The following is a 21,483-nucleotide window of genomic DNA, read 5'->3' as shown; positions in this document are numbered from 1 at the left end:
TTACACAATTAATTCCTCAAAGATGCCCCAAGAAAATGTAAGCCTCTTAACTGTTGATATTTTCTAAGAGTCTGGGTAAGGTTTTGAGCGAGGAAATATATCGGCCCGTGTTGTGATGAAATTGAACAGCTTATGGCCTATCCTTCCTGTTTGTCAGAGCAGCAGTTTGAGCTAAATAGATGGCTTAAGCTATTTACTTGCCCTGCGCTACACCGCTTTAAATTATATGAGGGGGGAATGGCAGAAAAGGCAGCATTTTGTTTGATTCATCTGTTTAATGACAAGGTGATGTAAAGGGCCTTGTAGGCCTGTGTTGCTCGCTGCCCTCTCTCTTTGGCTTGTGCTCCTGCTAGACCTGGAAATTACCTTTTATATGAAGCTAAAATGACTTTCTTGTTGTTAGAAATGAATGCTGCATGTGAAGACCATTTTAATGTAATTGGTAAAAAGGAAATCACTTGCAGCCTGGATTAAAATTGTTGGCTTGGATAGGATCCAAATAAAAAAAATATGGTAAAAAGAAAGAAAGAAAGAAAGAAAGAAATCTGTTGAAAAAAAAAACATCATGATTTATGCACGACCAGTTACTCCTGAAGTTACAAATTAAAGCAAAGCATTCCTTTCTAAAATTCATTAAAAATGGAAGGTGGTCAATTCCATATTCATAAAACTAACTTTTAATGAGTACTTCATGTTCTGTGCAGAAACGCACTACAAAGATTACATCTTTATCAACATAGAAAAATGCAGTCTAAAATTGAATATTTGTGTTACTAAACAGTAGTCTGTAGCCTCTGACGGGGCTTTGTCCTTTCTGAGAAGGTTTCTTTGATATCCATTTCAGAAAGGCATCCCACAAATACTGTACGGTCCCAATAAATACACGTCCGCTCCCGTTCAAACATCCCCACAAGCCTACACATTCGTCATGCCTTTCTTCAGTTCGTGGTGTGTTAAGTCTTTACAAATATCTAACTGGCTCTGGCTTCGTAGTTTACTGTCCCTGGCCATGGCCTCAGCTCTCTGCAGCATAGTCTGATGTAATCCGTTTAAATGCGTTGCGGAGGCCAAGTTTGAGCCGGGGGTGCCGTGCAGGGGTCCCAAAGTGCCATAGTTAGAGTAACCGGGGATGAAGGGGGAGCTGTAGTAAAGGTGTCTGGACAGCGCTGTGCTGTGAGGGAACTGGGTCCGGGATGTGGATGTCGCGTGGGCTGGGATCTGCTGTCCCGCCCCTACACCCTGCGAGGAGTCACTAGATCCTTTGCATTTGTCCGATGAAGTGGCAATCTCAGCGAGGGACCACAGTTTGGGTTTGGGGGCCGGGTTTTGCACATGAATGGCGTTGCTGGAATCACTGTTGCGCTCCTTGGACGCTGGGCTCGCTGTGCACTCTGACTCTGAACCTCTGTGCGTCCCGAGTGGCGCCTTTTGGTGAGGGGCCCCTGTGGCGTTTGGGTCCGGGATGTGGGGCATCCTCCTGTCCCCAGGGTCTTTAAAATCCGAATTGCTTAAGCCTCGGTCTGTGTCGCTGCTGCTGCCGGTGTCCTCTCTGTATATTATTCCGCAATTTCCCACTGAGGCTGGATGCTGCCCAGCTAGACACAATGGAAGAGAACGGGTCAAGAGGAGATTAAGAACACTTTAAGGTCAAAGGCACACACTGGCACACAAACACACACACACACAAACAGAGCTGGTGCAGAAAGTGATAATTGCAACCCAACCAAAAATCCTGCAGAAGAACCAAAAGACAAACACGCTTTTCACTCCACTTCACCCACCAGATTCATTCTTTGACTCTGTGTCATTATTCGGCTTCAGCGGCTCCTCGTCGTCATCGTTCCTCTCCAGGTCGATGTTGTCCTCTTCTTCCTCATCCTCGCTCCTGTTCCTGGGCGTCCAGGTCATCTTGTTTTCTTTCTTCAGCCTCCGGCGGGCGTTGGCGAACCAGGTGGACACCTGGGTCAGGGTCATCTTGGTGATGATGGCCAGCATGATCTTCTCTCCCTTGGTGGGGTAGGGGTTCTTGCGGTGCTCGTTCAGCCAGGCTTTCAGCGTGGCCGTGGCGTCCCTGGTGGCATTTTTCCTGTAGGTGGGGTCTCCGTACGGATAGGGCCCCAGGGCTCCGAAAGGGTGGTAGTCCAGGGACCCGGTGATGCTGGAGGAAGGGTCATAACCAGGGCTCTGCAAAGTGAGACAGCTTTTATTTGGATGCAGAATACAACCAAAAAACTGCTGGTGCGCTGCCTTACGGTGTACTTATGCAGAAATCTTTAAATCTCTTGTCTGTTTTATCTGATTTTCATTGCATTTTCGATTTTAATGCTGACACTCTTCTTTTATGTAATTCTAAACGTATTTTCAGTATGCACAATTCTGTTCAATTTTGACTTTATACACAAGGTTTATAATAATCCTGTTTTCTTGGCAGGTGTCCCTTGAAAAGAGATTCTTAACCTAAGTGGGACCAACCCTTTAAATACAGACAAATATATATGTTTTCATTTGTTCATTTCACTGGATATTAGGCTATGACATCTTAATAACAAAGTTGTAATATTTCATATTGAAGGGCTAACATCTACAGCACGTTTTCACACACCCGCAGAATTTAGGGAGTCTGGACAAAATGCGTTTTTAATTGTTAAGTGTACTTCTCTAATATATTTTCTCTGTATTCAAATCTGGAATAATTGTCTCTGGGATTTCCTTGACAGATTCTAAGGGCTACATAAATAAACATTAGATCAGGTTTGATGTAATTTTAATGATCCCCGTGGAGAACTGGCTACATTTTCTGGAAAAGCTATACAAAAATAAAGATTTATAAAAGCACAGATTAAAAATAAAGAAAAGGAAACTAAACTGACAGCGTGGACAAACGACGCGGAGGGAAAAAAGAGTTCTCATTTGAATGATGCTATATTTAAACATTAGGGGGTACACGCAACACCCAGGAGGGAGGCTCTTGTTTTTATGCGGTGATGTTAGGACTTTTTCCGCGCTTTGTGGCATCAGTCCACAAAACACGACTTTGGCAAACTCCCTAAAAATCTGTTTGACACCAAAACTTCGAAACCAGCTTTTATTAACCAAACTTCTGCGGATCATGTGGCGCAAATACGGATGACTGACATGATGCTGCTATTTGTTCAAAGTTATTAAATGAAGGACTCCAAGCATGTTTTTCTTCCTTTAAAACATAGTTGTTGTTACTTTCTGCTTCATCTTTGCTCTTTACATCAATGATAAACACAAGATCAAATTTCGACTCTGAGGTATTGCGAGTTCCAGATCTTTCCCAACTGATGCAAATAAGTTTTATAGCAACATCCAATTTCTCTTGGCAATAACGGGAGACGCAATTGTGCGCAATTACGCACGCTGGGACTTTTTTTTTTTTTTTTAAATGTATAGTATAATTTCAATAGCAAAACCTCTTCCGAAATTTACTCAGTAACATTTTCAGTCTACTTTGCTGTAGATTCAGATTGCTGGACACTCACCACAAATGAGCTGAGAGTCGCTGCGGCCCTGGGCTCCCCGCCGTACGGGAGGTGAGAATTGAAGCCCGGTGAGGTCGCGGATCCCGGGTAGGGAGCGAAAGCCGAGCCCGAAGAGGAGCGGCCGAGCTCCTCCGTCCTCGGTCCTAAAATCACCCCGGAGCTGAAGGACGGGCAGGAGTGCAGAGCCAGAGAGACAGACGGCTGGAAGAGGAAACCCTGAGGATAAGCCATGACGGTGCGCTTCGCTCAGGAGACGCGCACGGGACCCAGAAAAAAAAAAGAATGACGCACGGCTGAAAATCACATCTGAAAAGGCAGCAAAGTTTTCCCCGCCAAGAGAAGCGAAAGAGAAGCTGCCGCCGCGTCCAGGAGCATCGCAGGTGGTTGAGTTCAGCTGGGTTTCTACTCACTGATTCTACTGAGCCCGAAGTTACCTCCGCCTGCTGAACTGGTGAGAGAGAGAGAGAGAGAGAGAGAGAGAGAGAGAGAATGACAACTCACTGTAGGACTGTCAGCTCCACCCCCGTTAACACAAGCACCGAACACACATCACACACACACACACGCACACGCACAACCCCCTTCCACACACAAACACACTATTTTTTCTCTCCATGTCTCTCTCAAATACCCCCCCCCAACGCACGCGTGTACTTGTGACTCAGGTGTTGGCGATTGAATGTATCACTGTCAGGATCATTTAGTTGATTCCATTGATTAATATGGACTACAGTGAAGGCATTAATTGCTCATTATGAAGCTGATCACCCGGAAGATTTGCTATCTTCCATTTAAGAAGGTTTAACACTAACACAGCATGCAGTGTGGATTAGCTGGGAGGTGGGCCTCTTGATCTGCAACTGATGAGTTTTGTTTAAAAAAGTCCATATCAACCATTTCCTTATTTATCTATTTTAAAGGACTGCAGATAATTGAAGACCCTGGTTGGCTAAATGCAACACTTGAATCCTCTAGATTCTCAATAATCAGCTTTGGATATAATGGATTTTAATGCTCCAAACTGTTTTTTTTTTTTCATGGCATGTTTACATCTGTGGTACCCCAGCTTGGCGGACCTGCAGATGATATGCGGTGATCTGTAGTGGTGTGATGCCCTGAAAGCAGCTTAGGAATGTTGTAGGTCTAATGGGATAAATCTCCTCACACTGCAGACCGGCCTGCATGCTTTTGACCACCTACTGCCTTGTATTTCCAATTGGGCTACAAAAATGACTTCAACTGAAGGTAAAATGGGCCTATCAGGTGTGTTGACTGTGTTGCTGGGTTAATACAGCCTCTTCTTTTGTAAACTGAGCGTGTGTTTTTAAGCTGGACACACACACCCTCAGTTAATCTTATTTGTAGGTCCTATAATTAGAAGGCCAGGGCAGACTTCTCTCACAGTTGGAGAGAGAAAGTGGTGTTGCGTTAGTCTTCCCTCCTGACAACAGCTGAAATCCATTTTTTTTTTGTATGTCTCTTAATGATGATGATGTCACGATGCTGTCTCCTGTCTGGATGAAAAGCACACCAACGTATCGTCCAGGACGAGGCTCTGTGGAAGGGATTTCCAGGTGAGTGCGGAGGAGCAGGCCCTCAGGTCACAGGCTAGGCTGACGGCTGCTGTCGAGAGCTTCATTGATTAATTGTTTCTGATGCTGATTACTAAACTATCCAGTGGCTATTTAAAGTAGCAGTCTAGTCTGTCCTGCTTCTGTCGGTTAGGAACATTCTCTTTTTTTCTTTTTTATCATAAACTCAGTTAAAATACAGCACGTTTTACTATGTCCAGTACATTACCAGTCCCACTGAGCCAGAGGGCTTTCATTCAAATTTTGATTGATTTTAATTTGAATTTATTTATCTGTTTATTTCTTATTTTATTGTGAGCGAGTGGAGATATAAACAGGATTTTAAAAAAAACAAAAAACAAAAAAAAACAGAAATTCAGCATTCAGCATTCATTCAGAAGTTGCACCTAGGCAGCCGGGTAAATTTCCAGTGTTACTCAATGTTGATTTTCCACTGACAGATATTAGTCAGTAGATGTGGCTCTGAGGCTGTTTACTGGGAAGATGTGAGTGTATTCCATCCTTTAATTCAAACGAACTAGCAGTGATTACTGTAACTTAAAAAAAAATAACAACACAGTGCAGCTGTCAGTTTCTATCTTATAACAGACCTGGAGTAATATTCTCCCCTTAATGATACAATTTCCCTGAGCAGTGAGTGGCGCCCTGAGAAGAGTGCCTTCATTTGAGGTGAAGACTATGACCTGAGATGCTAAACGAATATTGATTTGGCATAATGAAGCCTGAGTAATGTGAAAACATTCTCCTTAAGGAGTCTCTCTAAGCGCATCATGGGCATGACTGCACTGACGGCAGCGGGATGAAATGGTGCAGGTGATGAGCAGAGCGTCGGTGAATCTCAGGCAGTTTTTAAGCTGCTCCCGTACAGATGGGTCGAGCAGATTAGGGATGGCATTTTCACGCTTTTTTAAGCATCTTTCATTTACACACTCCACTGTGGGTGAGGTGAACACACCTCTTATTCTACACTGCTCATGAGGATACTTGAGTGGCTTCTCTTTCAGTGTGCTGTTAAATATTGTGTGAGCTTTTCTGCAGCATGAAGTAATGGCTTGAGAAGCTTAGATGACTCTTTCATCAGCTCTGAGTCCAGACCCCCAGTAGTCATGCCCAAGGAATGACACTGTACTGTGGTTTTATCATATCAAAAAGTTATGTTAACAATTTGCATGTACAAAGTTGAATATTCAGGGAAATATGCAGTACAGTTCCCCCCATATTCTCTATGGTGCTTGCTCTTTTGTGAAGATTTTCACATGAAAGGAGCGCTCGTTTGTTTTCCCCCTATACCTCATAAATTAGCTTAGCCCGCAGGGCAAATGTCCAGAGGTTACTTAAAGACAGTGTGTTTAATTAATTGGAAAATACTCTTTTTTAATAGTTATTATCCAAGTATGAAATGTAGTCCTTGTTATCTGTGCTCAAACATAATTACCACCCATGGGATTTTTCTATTAAGTGTTAGAAATATTGCAGCGTTTTGTTTGGAAGTGAAGAGACTTCACTATGTGGCTAATGGAGTCAGATGACAGGGAAGAAGAAATGAAATGAGTTATATTACACATCAAGCATATTTTTTCCCATTAAAACCAGCCATTAAAGTGCTACATTTTTTACAAATATTGCTCATTTCTAGAATATTACACATCCATTTTGGGGAATCAAAATCATTATTGGAAGTTCTTCTCTGATTTTATTTGAAATATCTCCAGTCTGTAAAAGCAGCAACATTTGCTCAGCTAATGAATCATTTTATTTATACTATCAGTGAAAGAGTCAGCTTAGTTTGTTTGGAATCTCATCAAAAGTTACAGCTATAGTATGAAAAGTAATGTAGGGGAGACTGGGGACAGTTGCAACACTTTTTACATTACCCTCAGTTACTCAGAGACTATTTGGACTAGGCACACCAAATTTTTACATATTAAACCTACATCTGTCTGCTATATACCCATACCATTTAAAGATGGCTACATATAACATATCAATCACAATATTTATTTGAATAAAGGAATTCAAACGTTGCAACTGACCCCAAACCTGGGGACAGTTGCAACACGGATCAGGGACGGTTGCAACATATTAAAAAATCATTAAATTTCACCAATTATCTTCTGATTTTTGCCTGAATAAGCACAGTATACAGTATTAAAGTATTTACTAAGTTTTGTTTTGTGTAAAACATAGGCCTACCCTGAGTTAATGTGTAGATGTTACTGAAGCTATAAAAACTCAATATTTCAGTTTGGGACAAAAAGAATGGAATAGTTTGCAGTACAAAAAACATTTATTAAACATGTTAACAAACAGTTAACAGTTTTAGTTAACAAAATTAACAAAATTAAAATTAACATATACAACAATAACTAATTGCTCATTTTTGCTCAACAAGTTATTTGGGGAATTATTTTGTTTATCATTAGCATTAGTTTCTCATTATGATTGCCTGTTCTGTTCATCATGAGCAATGAAATATATTAATTGTGCCTATTTTGAGCTAAAAATCTTCAAAAATACTGTTGTGTGGTCTGTTTTGATATTAGCATAGGGACAGTTGCAACTGTTGCAACCGTCCCTGTGGTATCAGTCATGACAAAACACCATGTGCTAACTAGCCACAGTGACATTGACACATGTAAACGGTGTCACTGAATAGTCAACAAAACAGTGATTCAAGCTAGGTAGGTTTGGATTAATTCATACAAAAGACCAGGACAGTATGACAAAAATACAGCTCATGAAAAAATCTACTTTCATACCTCCAAAACAGTTTTGCCTTGATAAAAGCTGGACCAGATGATCAATATGGCCACTCTCTTGTTTGTGGGTAGAGGGTCTAACTGAGCATGTGCAGTGTGAGTGTCATCACTCTAGCATGTTTCTGATTGGAGAAATAAGGCTTGTTGCAACCGTCCCTTGTTGCAACTGTCCCCAGTCTCCCCTACCATATTTTAATGTAAATATTCCATAACATGCACAAGGTGTACCAGCCTCATTTGACCACTCATCAGACCTGTTGCCTTTTTGGACACAGGCCTGGACTGATCAAATGATGGCTGGGCTGTCTGAGGGAAGGGTGTGTCGTGTTCAAAGACCTGAACCATCCAGTGATCCCGCAGGGGACCATAACTGATGAGATGTGCAAATTCTTTAAAGCAAAATTCAAAACGAATGCAACTCATGCCTACCTAAAGGAAATAATCACATCCTGTTTGACAAACAGTGATTGGCCGTGCCTTACTTTTGGACTGTATCATTTGAGAGTTACAGAAGCAGTAATGGGTTTGGGGCTTTAACCACAAAACTGAACACTAGCTTTTACCAAAGTGTAGGTTTAATGCATAACTTTGCTTAAGATACATTGTATGAGATTGTGTTGATCATTCTTTTCTTTTTTTTCTAATGGTGGAAATCTAAAAGAAAAAACAAACAAACAAAAAAAAAACCTCTTATTTTGTCTCCAATGACAGGCAACACTAAGCACAATGGCAGAGGCTTTCCAACAGTCCACTCTGGACCAGCAGGCCTTGAATAGGGAGCCTGACTCTCCTAAAGACAACAAGCTGCCACCCTCATCACCTGATGTGGCACAAGATGATCATGTGCCAGGTGTGGATGCACCACAAGACGAGGAGCTAGAGAGTGTAATCCAAGATGAAGGTGGTCTACAGTGCCCCTTCCAACAGCACCAGAACCCTGAATGTCTTGACAAGGATCAGGGTAATCTTCATTGCACAGACCAGAATCAGTCGTATCTTGGAGGTCCAGATTGCCTGGATGATGGAAACTGCCTTAGTACACATCATCGTGATCCAATGCAAGGCCAGTGTTGTAATATAGACCAGGATGCTAAAGAACAAGATAATGTGTGTAGTCTGAACTCAGTTAAAGCTCAGAGGCATGACAGCCCTCTAGAAAATGAGGTTAAAGTGGAAGCCAATGATTCACCTCAGGACCCACAGGGAGTAAATCAGTGTCCAATAGAAGTGCAAGATGGTTATGACCAAGGATTACCTTTACCTGTTCCTGTTTTTGTCCAGGATCAGCTAAATGATGATTCAGCCCAACAGGATCAGGGCCAAAGTACTGATCCAGGTCTACATGGAGACCAAGACCAGTTGACCGCTGACCAAAATCCACAACTTCTTCAATTAGGCTGTGATAGTTCACACAACGTCCCCAGTTATGTTACCTCAGAGAAGCGGGTTCAGCCTGCAGGTTCACATGATGATTTGATTGAACAGCATTATTCCCCCCGTTGTGTGTACCGAGGCTTACCTCAGGATCAAGATCAAGCCACATATCAGGGAGAGGACCGCAAGGTGCCGTTAGTTCACCAAGCCGGTTCCAACCCCGAGCAGCACCTGACTACTGCCGCAGCCTTCGAGGATGGAGCCGGGGAGTCAGGTGGCAGCACCCCAACGCTGGTAATCACTCAGGCAGAGGAGGTGAGTAAAGCGACAGTGCCTGATGGGAAATAATATGCACATCACCCTCTCATCTATATTCATGGACTTCAACTGCTCCACTCCACTCTAGTGCTTGCAATGCCAAATGTCTTCTCTTCCTCAACCCCTTTGTTTTCACGACTCACAGGTAGCCCTTTCTTCTCCGTATTTGCCAGCTTTGTTCTTTGTTTAAACGATGTCTCTGATCAAGTTCAAAGCCCAGCTTTCCTGACAGCTTTTTTCATCAATCTGCTATTTTTCTCTGTTTCATCAAAACCCTTTTTCCAAGTGGAATGATTATTTTCATATTTTACCTGGGTTTGTGGGTTTAGGGTTGTAATTATGCATTCCTGTCTTGTTTCTGCACGTCACGTTTTTGATTTGAGATGTGCTGAATGTTTTCAATAATGTATTTGTTCATTGTGAACTATTTTAAATATTCTTGTTTCCAGAACAATGTGTTTTGAATGGTAAAGCCTTCCCAGAAAGATAAGAAACGATCGTGCTGGTACTTTCTTCTCAAAGTCCTGCATTTTAACGTTTGAACAGTTTTCCCTTTTGGTTTCTCCAATACATTGGTAATGGCACATAAATTGCAACAATCGAAAATCTTCTGTTCTGTCAATAATGGGAATTCCTCTTACTAGCAGCACAATCTGTAATGTGTTTACTGTTATTAGTTAACATATACAAAAATATTTAATTTTGAAAACAACAAACTCCAGCATGCCTCTATTATCACATCCAGTAAAATCAAAACTGTCAGATAAACATAATTGCTTGAATTTGGACAGATTTTCCTTTAGAATGCAGAATGCAAAATACAGTAAAGGTATTCTTAGAGGATAAAAACATCTAAAGTGAAAGGAAAATATTTATGTGCAAATGAGTGAAGGAACTCCTCTTAAGTGGGCATACGCTTACTGGCACAAAGCACTTCATCACATAGCTGTATTTTTAATACAGGGAGCCTCTGAGGGGGGTAAACGTGAGAATTTCAACCCTTTACAGCGTTTCTGTGATAGATTCCATTACCCGCCCTCATGTGTACATGCTCACTGATCCGAACCGCCTCCAAATAAGTTTCCTCAGAACCTCTGTGGCACGCGGCAGAGGAGCACTTAAACCAAATTGACTTTACTGATCTGAATTATGAAGATACCGATATCATGCATAAAGTTATTTACCCCTCAGAAGAATTCAAATAAGTAATTCCCTCAGATCGCGATACGGGGAAACTAATATGAATGCAAATAGGATTAGGCTAGTGCATTAGTGTCTGATAAACAATTTACAGGCCTGAGTGTTCACTGGGGGATACGCACTCCGCTGCATGGGAAATGGGGAGATGCCAATCCAGGCAGAGAGAGTGGGGGTCCATTCACCACCTTATCATGGTTAACCCTCGATCTCCTGCTATTATTAGCCTTCACCATCCTGCTGTTATAGCGTCACATATCTGCCATGCCTGCTGTAGCCATAACAAAAACTGCAACATCCACCAGATTACTGAATGTCATAAGCAACTGAATTTCATCCCATTGGTGAACTGTAATACATTCAAATCAATTCCAGTATGTACAATCCTGTAAGAGAAATCTGGTTCGAAGACAAGCAAAATAATAATAATGAAAATAATAAATGAAATAATAATCATGATAAACCATCCCCCACAAACAATGCACACCTTGGGCCTTACTGTACCAAGAGTCATCATTCCTCCAATTTAATCAAAATTGATATCATGTTTTAGCTTGAAAATTTGACATTATTTATAGCAACCACTTTAAGACAGACAGAGTAATACATAAACTGTTAAACTGATATGCAGATTATCAAGAGTTATCCAGATTTAAATTGTGTTTTTAGGTTGGGGTGTATCCCCCTCAAAAAATGGGGGGAAATGGCCAATTAATAGCCTGTTTGTATGAATAAATAAATAAATTAATAAATAAATAGAATTTAAATGATTCCTTGCCAAGGCACCACAGCACCACATCAATTTTAGTAATTAACTGAGAGGAAAAAAAAATACACTAAATTCCAGCCCACAGTCGCCAGGAAAAAATGTTCTGTGGCAGTTCTGCATTATTTGATAAAACATTGACATATTTCTTGGTTTGCACAAATGTAAAATGGCAACATTATATTCTGGCAACTGGGTTGCTATATTCCCCTACAACACAAGATATAATAAAATGTGCGAGTTAAATCATGTTAATACAGGCCACTTCTCTCTTCCAGAGTGTTGTTGTCCTTTCAAGCTTTTGACAGACAGTTTTTGATTTGCCACAATCTGCAACCATTTGATCTGATCTTGGTTACAGTGGGCTTTTGAACAGTTAATATTTCATTCCTTCTCACCATGCAGAAAAAATAGCTAATAACAGTTGTGAGGTTGTGTTTTGTTTCCTTTTTGGCGTTTCCAGCATTGCTTGCCATAACTCACAGACTGTGGCCTCTCATTTCCAGATCAGACCATGATCAAGGCCATAATAAACAAGAACATAATGAGAGGCTTATTAACATAGCCTCAAACACATCATGCCTCAAATCTGCCATTAAAGAAGCACTTTAGATACACTGAAAAAGTTTTGTTCTTTTATTTTTCTTGGCTGGTGACATGCAGTGGACTTGCAGCTGAGTCGACTTAATTGTTTGGTCCCCCCTTCAAGCTTTCTTTTACGTATCATACTGCTCACATCTCTGACACATGGCTCTTCATTTTTGTGTGCTTGCTAATGGCATGTATATGGCATTTAGGTAGCAGGGCACTTTGATGATACACAATGTGACAGTCACCAGCACCAATTAAAGTCCGCTCCATATCATGTTATACTGAGATCTTTTCCTCTTCTAATGACAGCCAGCCCCCGCCAAACAAACCTCAAGAGGATCCCAAACAGATCATTTGCCATACATCCCCACTATAGAATACAGCAGGGTATCATGGTGTCATTTTGAGAGCTTGCTCATTAAACACTGTACATCAAACACATATGCTTTTAGATGTACTCTTACTGATCCTTATTACTTCACTGTCCCATGGAGTGCTTATCATTGTCATTTGTTGCTGTTGCTGTCCAGTTTTAGTTTAGTAGATGATTGGACAATCTTGATAAAATTGATAAACACTGACATGATAAGGGACAACACAAAATGTTTAAGACTAATGTCCACTGGGGTCTATAGTCTCATAAGACAGACAACAGACAGAGACAGAGACAGAGACAGACTATACTCACTTCACTACTTTGCTGCTTTCATTTCACTCAAAACTTGTATTTTCTGACTTCTGAACTGTCATTTCAGCAAAAATAGATGCCAGCATGAAGAAGAAATTCTGCATTTTCCTGTAAGTGGGAAACCAAAATATCACATGCATTTTTTTTTTTTTTTTTACAGTAAAATGACCAGTTGCAATGTGGCAGTTATCACTGTGGGTCCTCTTTCCACCATACAAATTACAGCCAGCCTGTTGTTATTCCCTGCTTTGAGCTTTCTAAATTTCTGCAGTGGCCCAATAACAAGCTCCTCCTCTGCCCTCTTCTTCATCCCCTCACTGCTTCAGCGTCATTAAAAGTGCGTCTGAAATCGCACGTTCTGCACATAAACGTATCCAAATTTGAGATCAGTCGTGTAAGTGCCTCTGTCGCTGCAATCAGCACTGCGGTCACGGGCCTGTGCTCCATTAAGGGTGTTAGGGTGCCACCCCTCCAGCAATTCCAAATAATGAAAAATTTTGTTTGTTATTGTTGTGATGTGTGTGTGTGTGTGTGTGTGTGTGTAAATTTTATTTGTTACTCTCACATAAAAGTGTAATATGTAACACTGCACATCAAAAATAACTGGATCGGGGGTGGAAAATTTCATGCCCAAGCAATGTTGCCAGATTGGGAGATTCTCCACCCAGTTTAACATTAACACCACAGTGGGGCAGGCACTACAGGAAATAAGGTCGATTTTTGAAGATACTGCTATCATGTGAAACTAGATGACCTGAGGAATCTGTTGGTGCCAAGCATGTCATGCTAGGTTGTAAGCAAGGGAACTAAATATTGCTCCAAAGTAAGGTATTTTCAAGAGGGTCCCTTGACCTCAGGATTTCTGGGTTCTATGGGCACCCAGACATGCAGAGATGCCCACCCTATGCTAATCCCATGCAGATTGGAGCAAAAGCCATGGAGCTTTTTGCATGCAGTACAAATGTGTTATTTTTGCCGATTCTAAAATGGGAGCCACATACTGGGGCCTCAGCAGGCTTGGAGTTGCATAAATTGGGTTTGACTGGAAAGCTGAAATTCTTGTGGTTTCAATGAGCCACATTTGATTAATGTGTGTTGATGTTAGTCCCACAAGATAGTCACTGCAATTTCCAGCTTGTCATTTAATCGCTGAGAAATGCAGTTCTTACAGAAAACTCCAAATGTGAAAAGTTTTTGGTACCAAATCTGAGCAAATCTTGTCTGTCCCAGTGTGGTATTTTGGAGGGGGTTTTGACCATTTTTGTCAGTTCTCAAATGGTCATATTTCGCAAACAAATTGTACTTTCAATCTCATTCAATAGATTTATGACTACCTCACCTGTTCCTATAAATGTATTGGTTTTCATTACACTGATGAAGGCTTATAGTTGAAACTGAAGGGAAAATTTCCAACCTCTTCCCATATGAAGTCAGTGATGCTGTTATAAAACTCAGCTCTCCATTCCACACTTGCTCAAAGATAAAGACCAATCACAGATGATGGTAATGTAACTACAGCACCATACATGTTTTTTTTTCACATTTCAGATGGTGCACAACCTACACCTCCAGTCATTTGGCCCTGATCACGAGGGCCAGTATCCGCTCCTGTGTTGTCCCCAGAGTGTGTAATAATGCAGTTAAAAATTCTTTTTTCTACACTGGGATCATGGCATGGAATTGTCTGCCCACTGCTATAAGACTCCTAACATCTAGAGAAATTTTTAAAAGGCAGGTCAAGCAGCTTTTATGGAAGAAGGTGAATGTGCCTTGATTCTAGATAGTTTTTCTGCTTTTTAATTGTTTTATTTGTGTATTTGTTTTATTGGGATGTCTTCTGTTCCCACCAATTTTTGTATGACCTCTGTCTTGACTTTGTCTGTTTCTTGTCTATTTTGTTTCTTGTATGTAACACCAAGGACCATGCTGGAAATAAGTTTTGTACTTTTGCATGTCATCCGATGGATTGCTGTTTTATTCGTCTTAATCCATAAATAAATCTATCTATCTATCTAACATGTCCTTTTCTACTGGCACTTGTATCCACTAAGTGCAAGCTACGGAAACCGTTCAACAGATATTTCACTTCAGATAAAAGGTCAGAGCTGTACTTTTCATCTCTGGGCCTTATCAGCCCCTCTGCCACACTGAGCATTTTTTTTTTTTTTTTTTCCTGACATTGCTGGTGAAAATGTGCATGGTGACTCCTGTAGATGCTAAGTGACCATTGAAAACCTTTAAATGCGGCAGTTATTAGCTAAGCATGTTACTATCACTAAGTGCACTAAAAATGCTCAGGTTGCTCTGTAGGTAACACATTAGCAGTGCAACTTTTCCATTGAAAATAAGGAACAAAGGTTACTGAGAGACACAGAGCCTTACATACTTCTCCATCCCTTTTCCCCGGCTCCTCTGCATTTTCTGAGCACTCGTGACAACACCGAGTCGCAGTAGAGACTGCACCTACGGCTTGGGCACCACTGTGCACAGTGAAAAAGCAATGTAAACCTGAGGCCTCCTTGATAACCTCATGTGTTGATTAAATCTGAATTAATAGCCATGCAGGAACCTTTTTTGAAGTGCAAAGTAGTGTCATTATTATTTACAGCGAAAGCACGGTAGCACTTGAAATAATTAGTTGAAATCAAAATGATAGGTGTGCTGTATCAGGCTTTCTGCTTGTGCATGTGTGCCTCCATGTGCGTGAGTCTAGTATGCTTGCCTTTGTATGTGTGTGTGTGCCGTCGTGCGTGCATGATAGGGACAATAGTGACTGGAGAGGTATAATTAGCTCTCTTGGGACGGCAGTCCTAAACAGTTAAAGGACAATCACGGCTCTATGAGATGTTAAACTGCCGCTGCTGATGTCTGTTGCCAACTGGGGCCTAATTGTACTCAACAGGCCCAGGCAGCCAATTCATTTTGTTACCCACATGAAGATGAACACTACTTTCAGGGAGGCAGACGGACATTTTGTTGAGTTGTAAACACTCTCTCATATGCTAATGCAGTGGCACCTCGACGCTGTTTGAAAGACATGGGCACAGATTGGAATTGATATCTGGTGGTTTATATCTTGTAGAGTGCACACTGTGAAGGTTTATTGTTTGTATTCGGAGGATTGCTGGGGTATTGCTCTCATTCAAGTCTAACAATACACATAGGTAAGAAGGGTTTGCTCATATTCACATCACTTCATCTCATATTTAGATTACTGTACCGCCAGTGTGATAGAAGCACAACAATGTGAAAGTGATTGAATTAGGCAAAATGGAATTAGAAAACATCCTCAATATATAGAAAGGAGCCAGTGCACTGATGGGTCAGTGAGCAAAAGCATTTCTGACATCTGGTTTGGATCGCCTCATGTTACTCCCCACTGCGTAAACCATTCAAAAAATAAGTTTTAAAAAGAAGTGCACCATAGAGTATATATCTATACCAGATAGAAACTTACTGATATGGCAAGTTTTTGTTGGGGTAAAGGGAACTTGGAAAAAAATGCTGTCTTTTCTAGATATCTGTGTTCTGCACAACTAGCGCATGAATTTCAAGGTTATAGGTTATAGGTATATATAGGTTATATATTTTTATTTATGTTGAGTCACATTGATATAACAGGGGTCCTTTAAACATCATCAAGTCATCAAAACAAATGGAAATGAGCAAATGAGCATTTCATTAGTGATCAAATAGGTGTAATAAATCTATGTATTGGAGGCTTGATATTTTATGAACATTAAACTTCTTAAGTGAATTGTGCCAACAACCTTTTTTGCAGGTGTACCTTTTGTCCAACAACAGTGAGGTGCGTGCTCATGGCTTTCCTGTGTGTCTTTGGCAGTCTTGGTCACTGCCGCTGACCACACCAGTTGGGCTGCCAGTCACCCCAGCAGCAGTAGCAAAGCCTCGGGAACTGCAGAAGCCTACAGACCTGGCGATCCCAGCGGCAGCAGCCGTTCCCACAGATCCCAGTCCCAGTTCCAGTGAGGGAGGCGACACTGCCTGCTCGGACCTCCTGTCTCTAAAGAGTGACTCCATATCCCTGGCCAGCGAGCAGACCATTTCCAGGAGGGTGAGTCAACTGCAAAACTTTTCGTGAACCCACTTCACCTCAAGCTGCCTTATCTACCTCTGCTTCAATCCACTCTTCTCTAAGATGCCAATATTAGGAGACATGAGAGGGAAGTAAGATAGTTCACAATGTTTTCTTCATGGCATCATGTTCTGAGGTCATATTGGGACAAACCATTTCTGACTGAGAGGAGTTTTATTTTTTAGATTTATGAGTAACTTAGTTGACAATAATTTCTTGGGTATAGGCTTAGGTGTACATAAAATTTGGTGTACAGTTGTGTACGCGGTTCACCTTTCGCGGCCTTGCAGTTTCGTGGATTTTTTTTTTTTTTTTTTTTTTTTTTTTTTGCAGCGCATTGTGTTCTGCATCCTGATTGGCTAAGGGACTGTAGACCATTGTCAATCAATCTCCTCCGTGCCGTGTCTCCTGTACAGTACCGAATGCGTTCATTCTATAATACTGGACTTATTTTTCTACGAAGGCTTGAACTTTGAGAGTTTAAACAAGAGAGAAAAGTGAGAAAATGTTGATGCCTTTCTGAGAAAAGTGTATAAAGTGTGTAGTGAGGGGTTTTACAGCCTGAAAACATCTAGAATAATTGTTAAAAAATAAAGATGACTACTTCGCGGATTTCGCCTATTGCGGGTTATTTTTAGAACGTAACTCCCGCGATAAACGAGGGACCCCTGTATTGGCAATGAATGCCCATAAGTCATGATTATTCCATGTTCAAAAAAGCAAATCACGAAAACAGTTTATAAGTAAGCCCGTATGTTTGTTTGTTTTGCCAGTTAGAAGGGTGCAATGATTGTACAATAATAATATTGTTATTTGCTTTGATAAAATGTATATGAGTTAGGTTGCATAGGCACAATATATTTGAGAACATTCAAAGTTCATTCAAAGATCTTTCAGAAATCACTGTGAAACCTTGAATGTCCAGTAAACAATATTCCTGTCACATTTAGATAACAGCAAACTGAGCTTTTTTTTCCCAAAAAAAGAAAGGAAAACAAGCAAACAAGCAAGCAAACAAACAAACAAAACAAAAACCCTGTTGTTTCCATGCAATTCCACACTCCCCAGCATGACTCAATCCCAATAGCTGGAAAAATATTTCAAGCTACATTTATGCTAACTCCAGCTGCAGCTGACGAAAGCCATGAGGAACCAGCTGAAGCTCCTACACAAAAAAGACCCCCATCTTGTCAAGATGAACCTCCTGAACCGAACAACACCGATACTCCCCTCTTAACAAAACATTCATGTTCCTCTGCAGAGCTATCAAGTTTCATTATCAGCCAAAAAGGACCGCTTTATCGAGGGGTCACTTGAGGGAATATGGAACCTGACGAATGAGCGGCGAGGCTGTAGCGTAATCATAATTCCCTTGACCTCTCGTGACCCCTGCGCGCTTTGACAACGCAGGGCATGGTACAGAACAGGCGGTTCCTTTCATAGCCGCTGCCCGCTCCAAAATGGCTTTTTCATTTCTCAAACAATCATACGGCTGCGACTCTGAATGAGAGGGCAGATTACATAAGCCAGGGGTTCCTGGGGTGAGATAAGTGCTTTTTCTCCAAAAAGCCGGCGACTAAGTGCACATACTGACAAAGCCGTTATCTTTCTCCGCTCTCATTAAATTTCTCCCCTGAATGAAAGCCTGAATTGAATGCATCCATTGGCAAAACACCATTGTCGGAAAATCTCAATTAATATGTTAATGTGTGCAAGATTTTTCATTAGTTACCACAAGGCACATTAGCATCATCCCTCCCCTGAAAGGTTTCATTGATTTTGGTGCTGTTGTTGCCACCCCTGTATGATTGCATTTGTAAGTTCAAAAAGTGTACAATTTTGTTTCGAAATGAGAGCTAAAAAAAAAAAAAGTGACACCTACTCTTTCAAAATAGAAGATAATTTTAGCCCTTGGTTGACAAAATGATAATCCTTGAGACTGAACCTACTGTATTTTAGAAAATACAGTATACACACACACACACACACACACACATACATACATACATACATATATCTATATCTATATATCTAGATAGATAGATAGATAGATAGATAGATAGATAGATAGATACACATACATATAAGGAATAAAGAAAATTCAGATTCTATCATCTGCAAAACAAAACATAAAGTGCAAAACAATTTTTACAGCAAAGGTCATAACTTTAATAGTACAATGATATGTTTTACCTTTTGTAAGAGTATCTCTCAGCTATTTCAAGTGAAGTTGGAGTAAAACTCTTTATGTATAGTGTTTATCTACTTTTAGGTCTTCTTGCGAATCCACAGTGGTGTGATCCCCCCCCACCCCCCACCCCTCAAAAAAAAAAAAAAAAAATCAACAAAAAAGAAAGAAACCAATATGGCAGTTTCATCACTTTCAACCAAATTCATATGCTGGAATGGGATTAAGGAGTCAAGTGTCATTTTAAGTAATATAGCTTAGTCATGCCTCAGCGAAGCACACTTCATCAGCCATCAACAGAGCTGGTCTTTAATACATTTCTATCCGTCTCACTAGACTGTTTAGGAACATTTAATTTTCAGACAGACTCACTGAGTCATGACTGCAGGGCTGCCACTTGATTTGAGAAGAGTAATTAAAAGGGAAGTCTTGCCCTCATGGATTTCTGCTTCACTGTAATAATAAATCATTTATTGCTAGAGGTGTTCCCTATGTAAATGCCTTAGACAATTGGCTAAGGCACTTAAGACTCCGAGATTTTCAGAAAAGACACTAACCGGAACAACATACTTTAGTTTAATCTTTAGAATTGCCTTTTTTCTCATTAATGTTGCTAATAACCCTAATCAAAAGAGCTGAGAGCACCATGACAGATAAGACGGCTTATCAAATTGACTGGATGATCAAGAGCTTGTCTTTGCAGGCTCCTGATAAAACAAAAACATACGGGACCCAAGATTATTTAGTCTATTAAAGCGCTATTTTTCTCGTGTCTTGTTTTTCAAAAAGGAGGTGGCAAAGATGAACGATTACAAGGATGTTTTTTTTTTTTTTTTTTTTTTTGCTTGATGTTATCTTTCCTTTTATTATGCGAGAGGCTAACATTAGTGATTGTTGTTTTTTTTTTTTTTTTTTTTTTAATAATTAACAACAGACATTTGAGCTTTCAATGGTGACTTTAAAAGGTTAATTCAACCAAAATGAAAATGTCAGCGGACAAAGTTACAGTCATTCACCGAAGCCTATTCTCTCTTTTTTTAATCGAGCATCTCCTCCTCCCTCTAACTAGCCTTTACACCAGCCTCTCTACACAGCCTCCCTTTTCAGTCTCATCTCTCATAACCACTCAGCCACTATGCAGAATTTCACCGCTTGGCAGTTTGACGGAGTAGCTTGTAAACGCGACCAATTAGGAGAGGCGATTGCCATACAAAAGGGCCACTCCTGAATGGCAATGAGAGGTTGGACGCTTTCCTCCCGCCTCCGTAGCTGTCAGTGGATCTGAAGGGACAGGGGGGTTGGGGGCGGGTGGGCTCATTGTGTTGGAGGCGAGGGAGGAGAGACAGATGAGAAAGAGAAGGAAAAGCCAACAGGCCGTGTTTTGACAGGATGAATAGATAGAGGAGTGGAAGTGGCTGGGAAAGGCTTTTGTTATGCTAAGGGAAGGCTACTTTGTTCCAGGGGGCACAGGGGCCCATTCATGTCGCCTCAACACGGACTAAGTTGATTTTATTATCTTGTTGCCTTCTTCTGTAGCTGGGGCAGTGAAAGGGTACGGGATGGTGAGTCGGGTGGATGGGGTGACGGGGGAGAGGTCATTCTGAGTGGGTGAGATCCACATTCCACTGTATTGTGCATATTTCTCGCCACCTTCAGAGAGCTTTAAACACACCACGATAACCTATCACCCCAAAACCCCCATCACCCTGAAACCGAGCTAACAGGAAAATCTGCCCAAAAAAGGATTTTTTAAGGTTGTTATGCAGCAATTAAAAGCTAAAATGACAACCACAACGTCAAATCTGTTTCCGTTTTCTTTCGATGCGAAGCCTATATTGTGGATAGCGACGGTTCTCGTTTCACATTTACCTTTAAGGCATTTAGCTGACACTCTAATCCAGGCTAATTTACAATGAATGCATTAACCTTGAATTCCTAGATTACCATTAATGCAAACAAACAAGTCTCATTTTCTTGTACGGAGCATGTATGCAATTATAATATCAATTATACTAATGCAAATGCACACTACCACTTTTGTTTTCCCCTTATTTCAGCTTTATTCGCCTATGGAAGGGGGCATTATCACTTTGCTTCTTCACAGATATGGCTGTTCTTCGATTACTAATGAGGGAAATCGTAGCAAAGTTCGTTTCTCCTTCTCTCTCTGCTGGGATTCATGTTCCCTCCTCGCCAACAAAGCGTTGCTTGTCCGTCCATTTCACACAGCGAGTAAGTGTCCATCATAACACCAGGAGTTTCCACCATGGAGCTGCCCTGCTGCGTAGGGATAAGAAGACCAGCGAGGAGGGAGCAGACCTGCATCAAGTCGTATTTGCACAAAAGTCTTGGCGTTCTGCCCCAGAGGACAATGCATCGCAGGCCCAAAGGTTTGGACAACCATAGGA

At 41.1% G+C, this 21,483-nt stretch overlaps 2 protein-coding genes across 6 annotated transcripts in view; one reads left to right on the top strand and one right to left on the bottom strand.

Moving 5' to 3' along the window:
- Positions 1-718: 718 nt before the first annotated feature.
- Positions 719-3,890, bottom strand: irx5b (iroquois homeobox 5b). The gene is made up of 3 exons (XM_030053480.1): positions 3,507-3,890; positions 1,782-2,184; positions 719-1,595 (listed from the first exon to the last, which is right to left on the bottom strand). The coding sequence occupies exons 1-3, from the start codon at positions 3,735-3,737 to the stop codon at positions 916-918; spliced, it is 1,314 nt and encodes a 437-aa protein (XP_029909340.1). The 5' UTR covers positions 3,738-3,890; the 3' UTR covers positions 719-915.
- A 773-nt stretch (positions 3,891-4,663) lies between these two features.
- The window catches only part of LOC115360505 (uncharacterized), a 49,242-nt gene continuing 32,422 nt past the window's right edge, over positions 4,664-21,483 (top strand). For 4 of the 5 annotated variants that reach the window (XR_003928346.1, XR_003928347.1, XR_003928348.1 and 1 more), the window contains exons 1-3: positions 4,677-5,080; positions 8,569-9,546; positions 16,636-16,866. Coding sequence is in view for 2 of the 5 variants with exons in the window: in XM_030053457.1 (XP_029909317.1) it covers positions 8,584-9,546; positions 16,636-16,866 (1,194 nt within the window). In the remaining 3 variants the exon portion in view is untranslated. Of the gene's footprint in view, positions 5,081-8,568; positions 9,547-16,635; positions 16,867-21,483 lie in introns of all 5 variants that reach the window. The other variant, XM_030053456.1, reaches the window with a different exon arrangement.

Source organism: Myripristis murdjan, chromosome 6, assembly GCF_902150065.1.
Source record: "Myripristis murdjan chromosome 6, fMyrMur1.1, whole genome shotgun sequence".
Taxonomy (NCBI): Eukaryota; Metazoa; Chordata; class Actinopteri; order Holocentriformes; family Holocentridae; genus Myripristis; species Myripristis murdjan.
The sequence above is the reverse complement of the archived record's forward strand: the minus strand, read 5'-3'. Positions and strand labels throughout refer to the sequence as shown.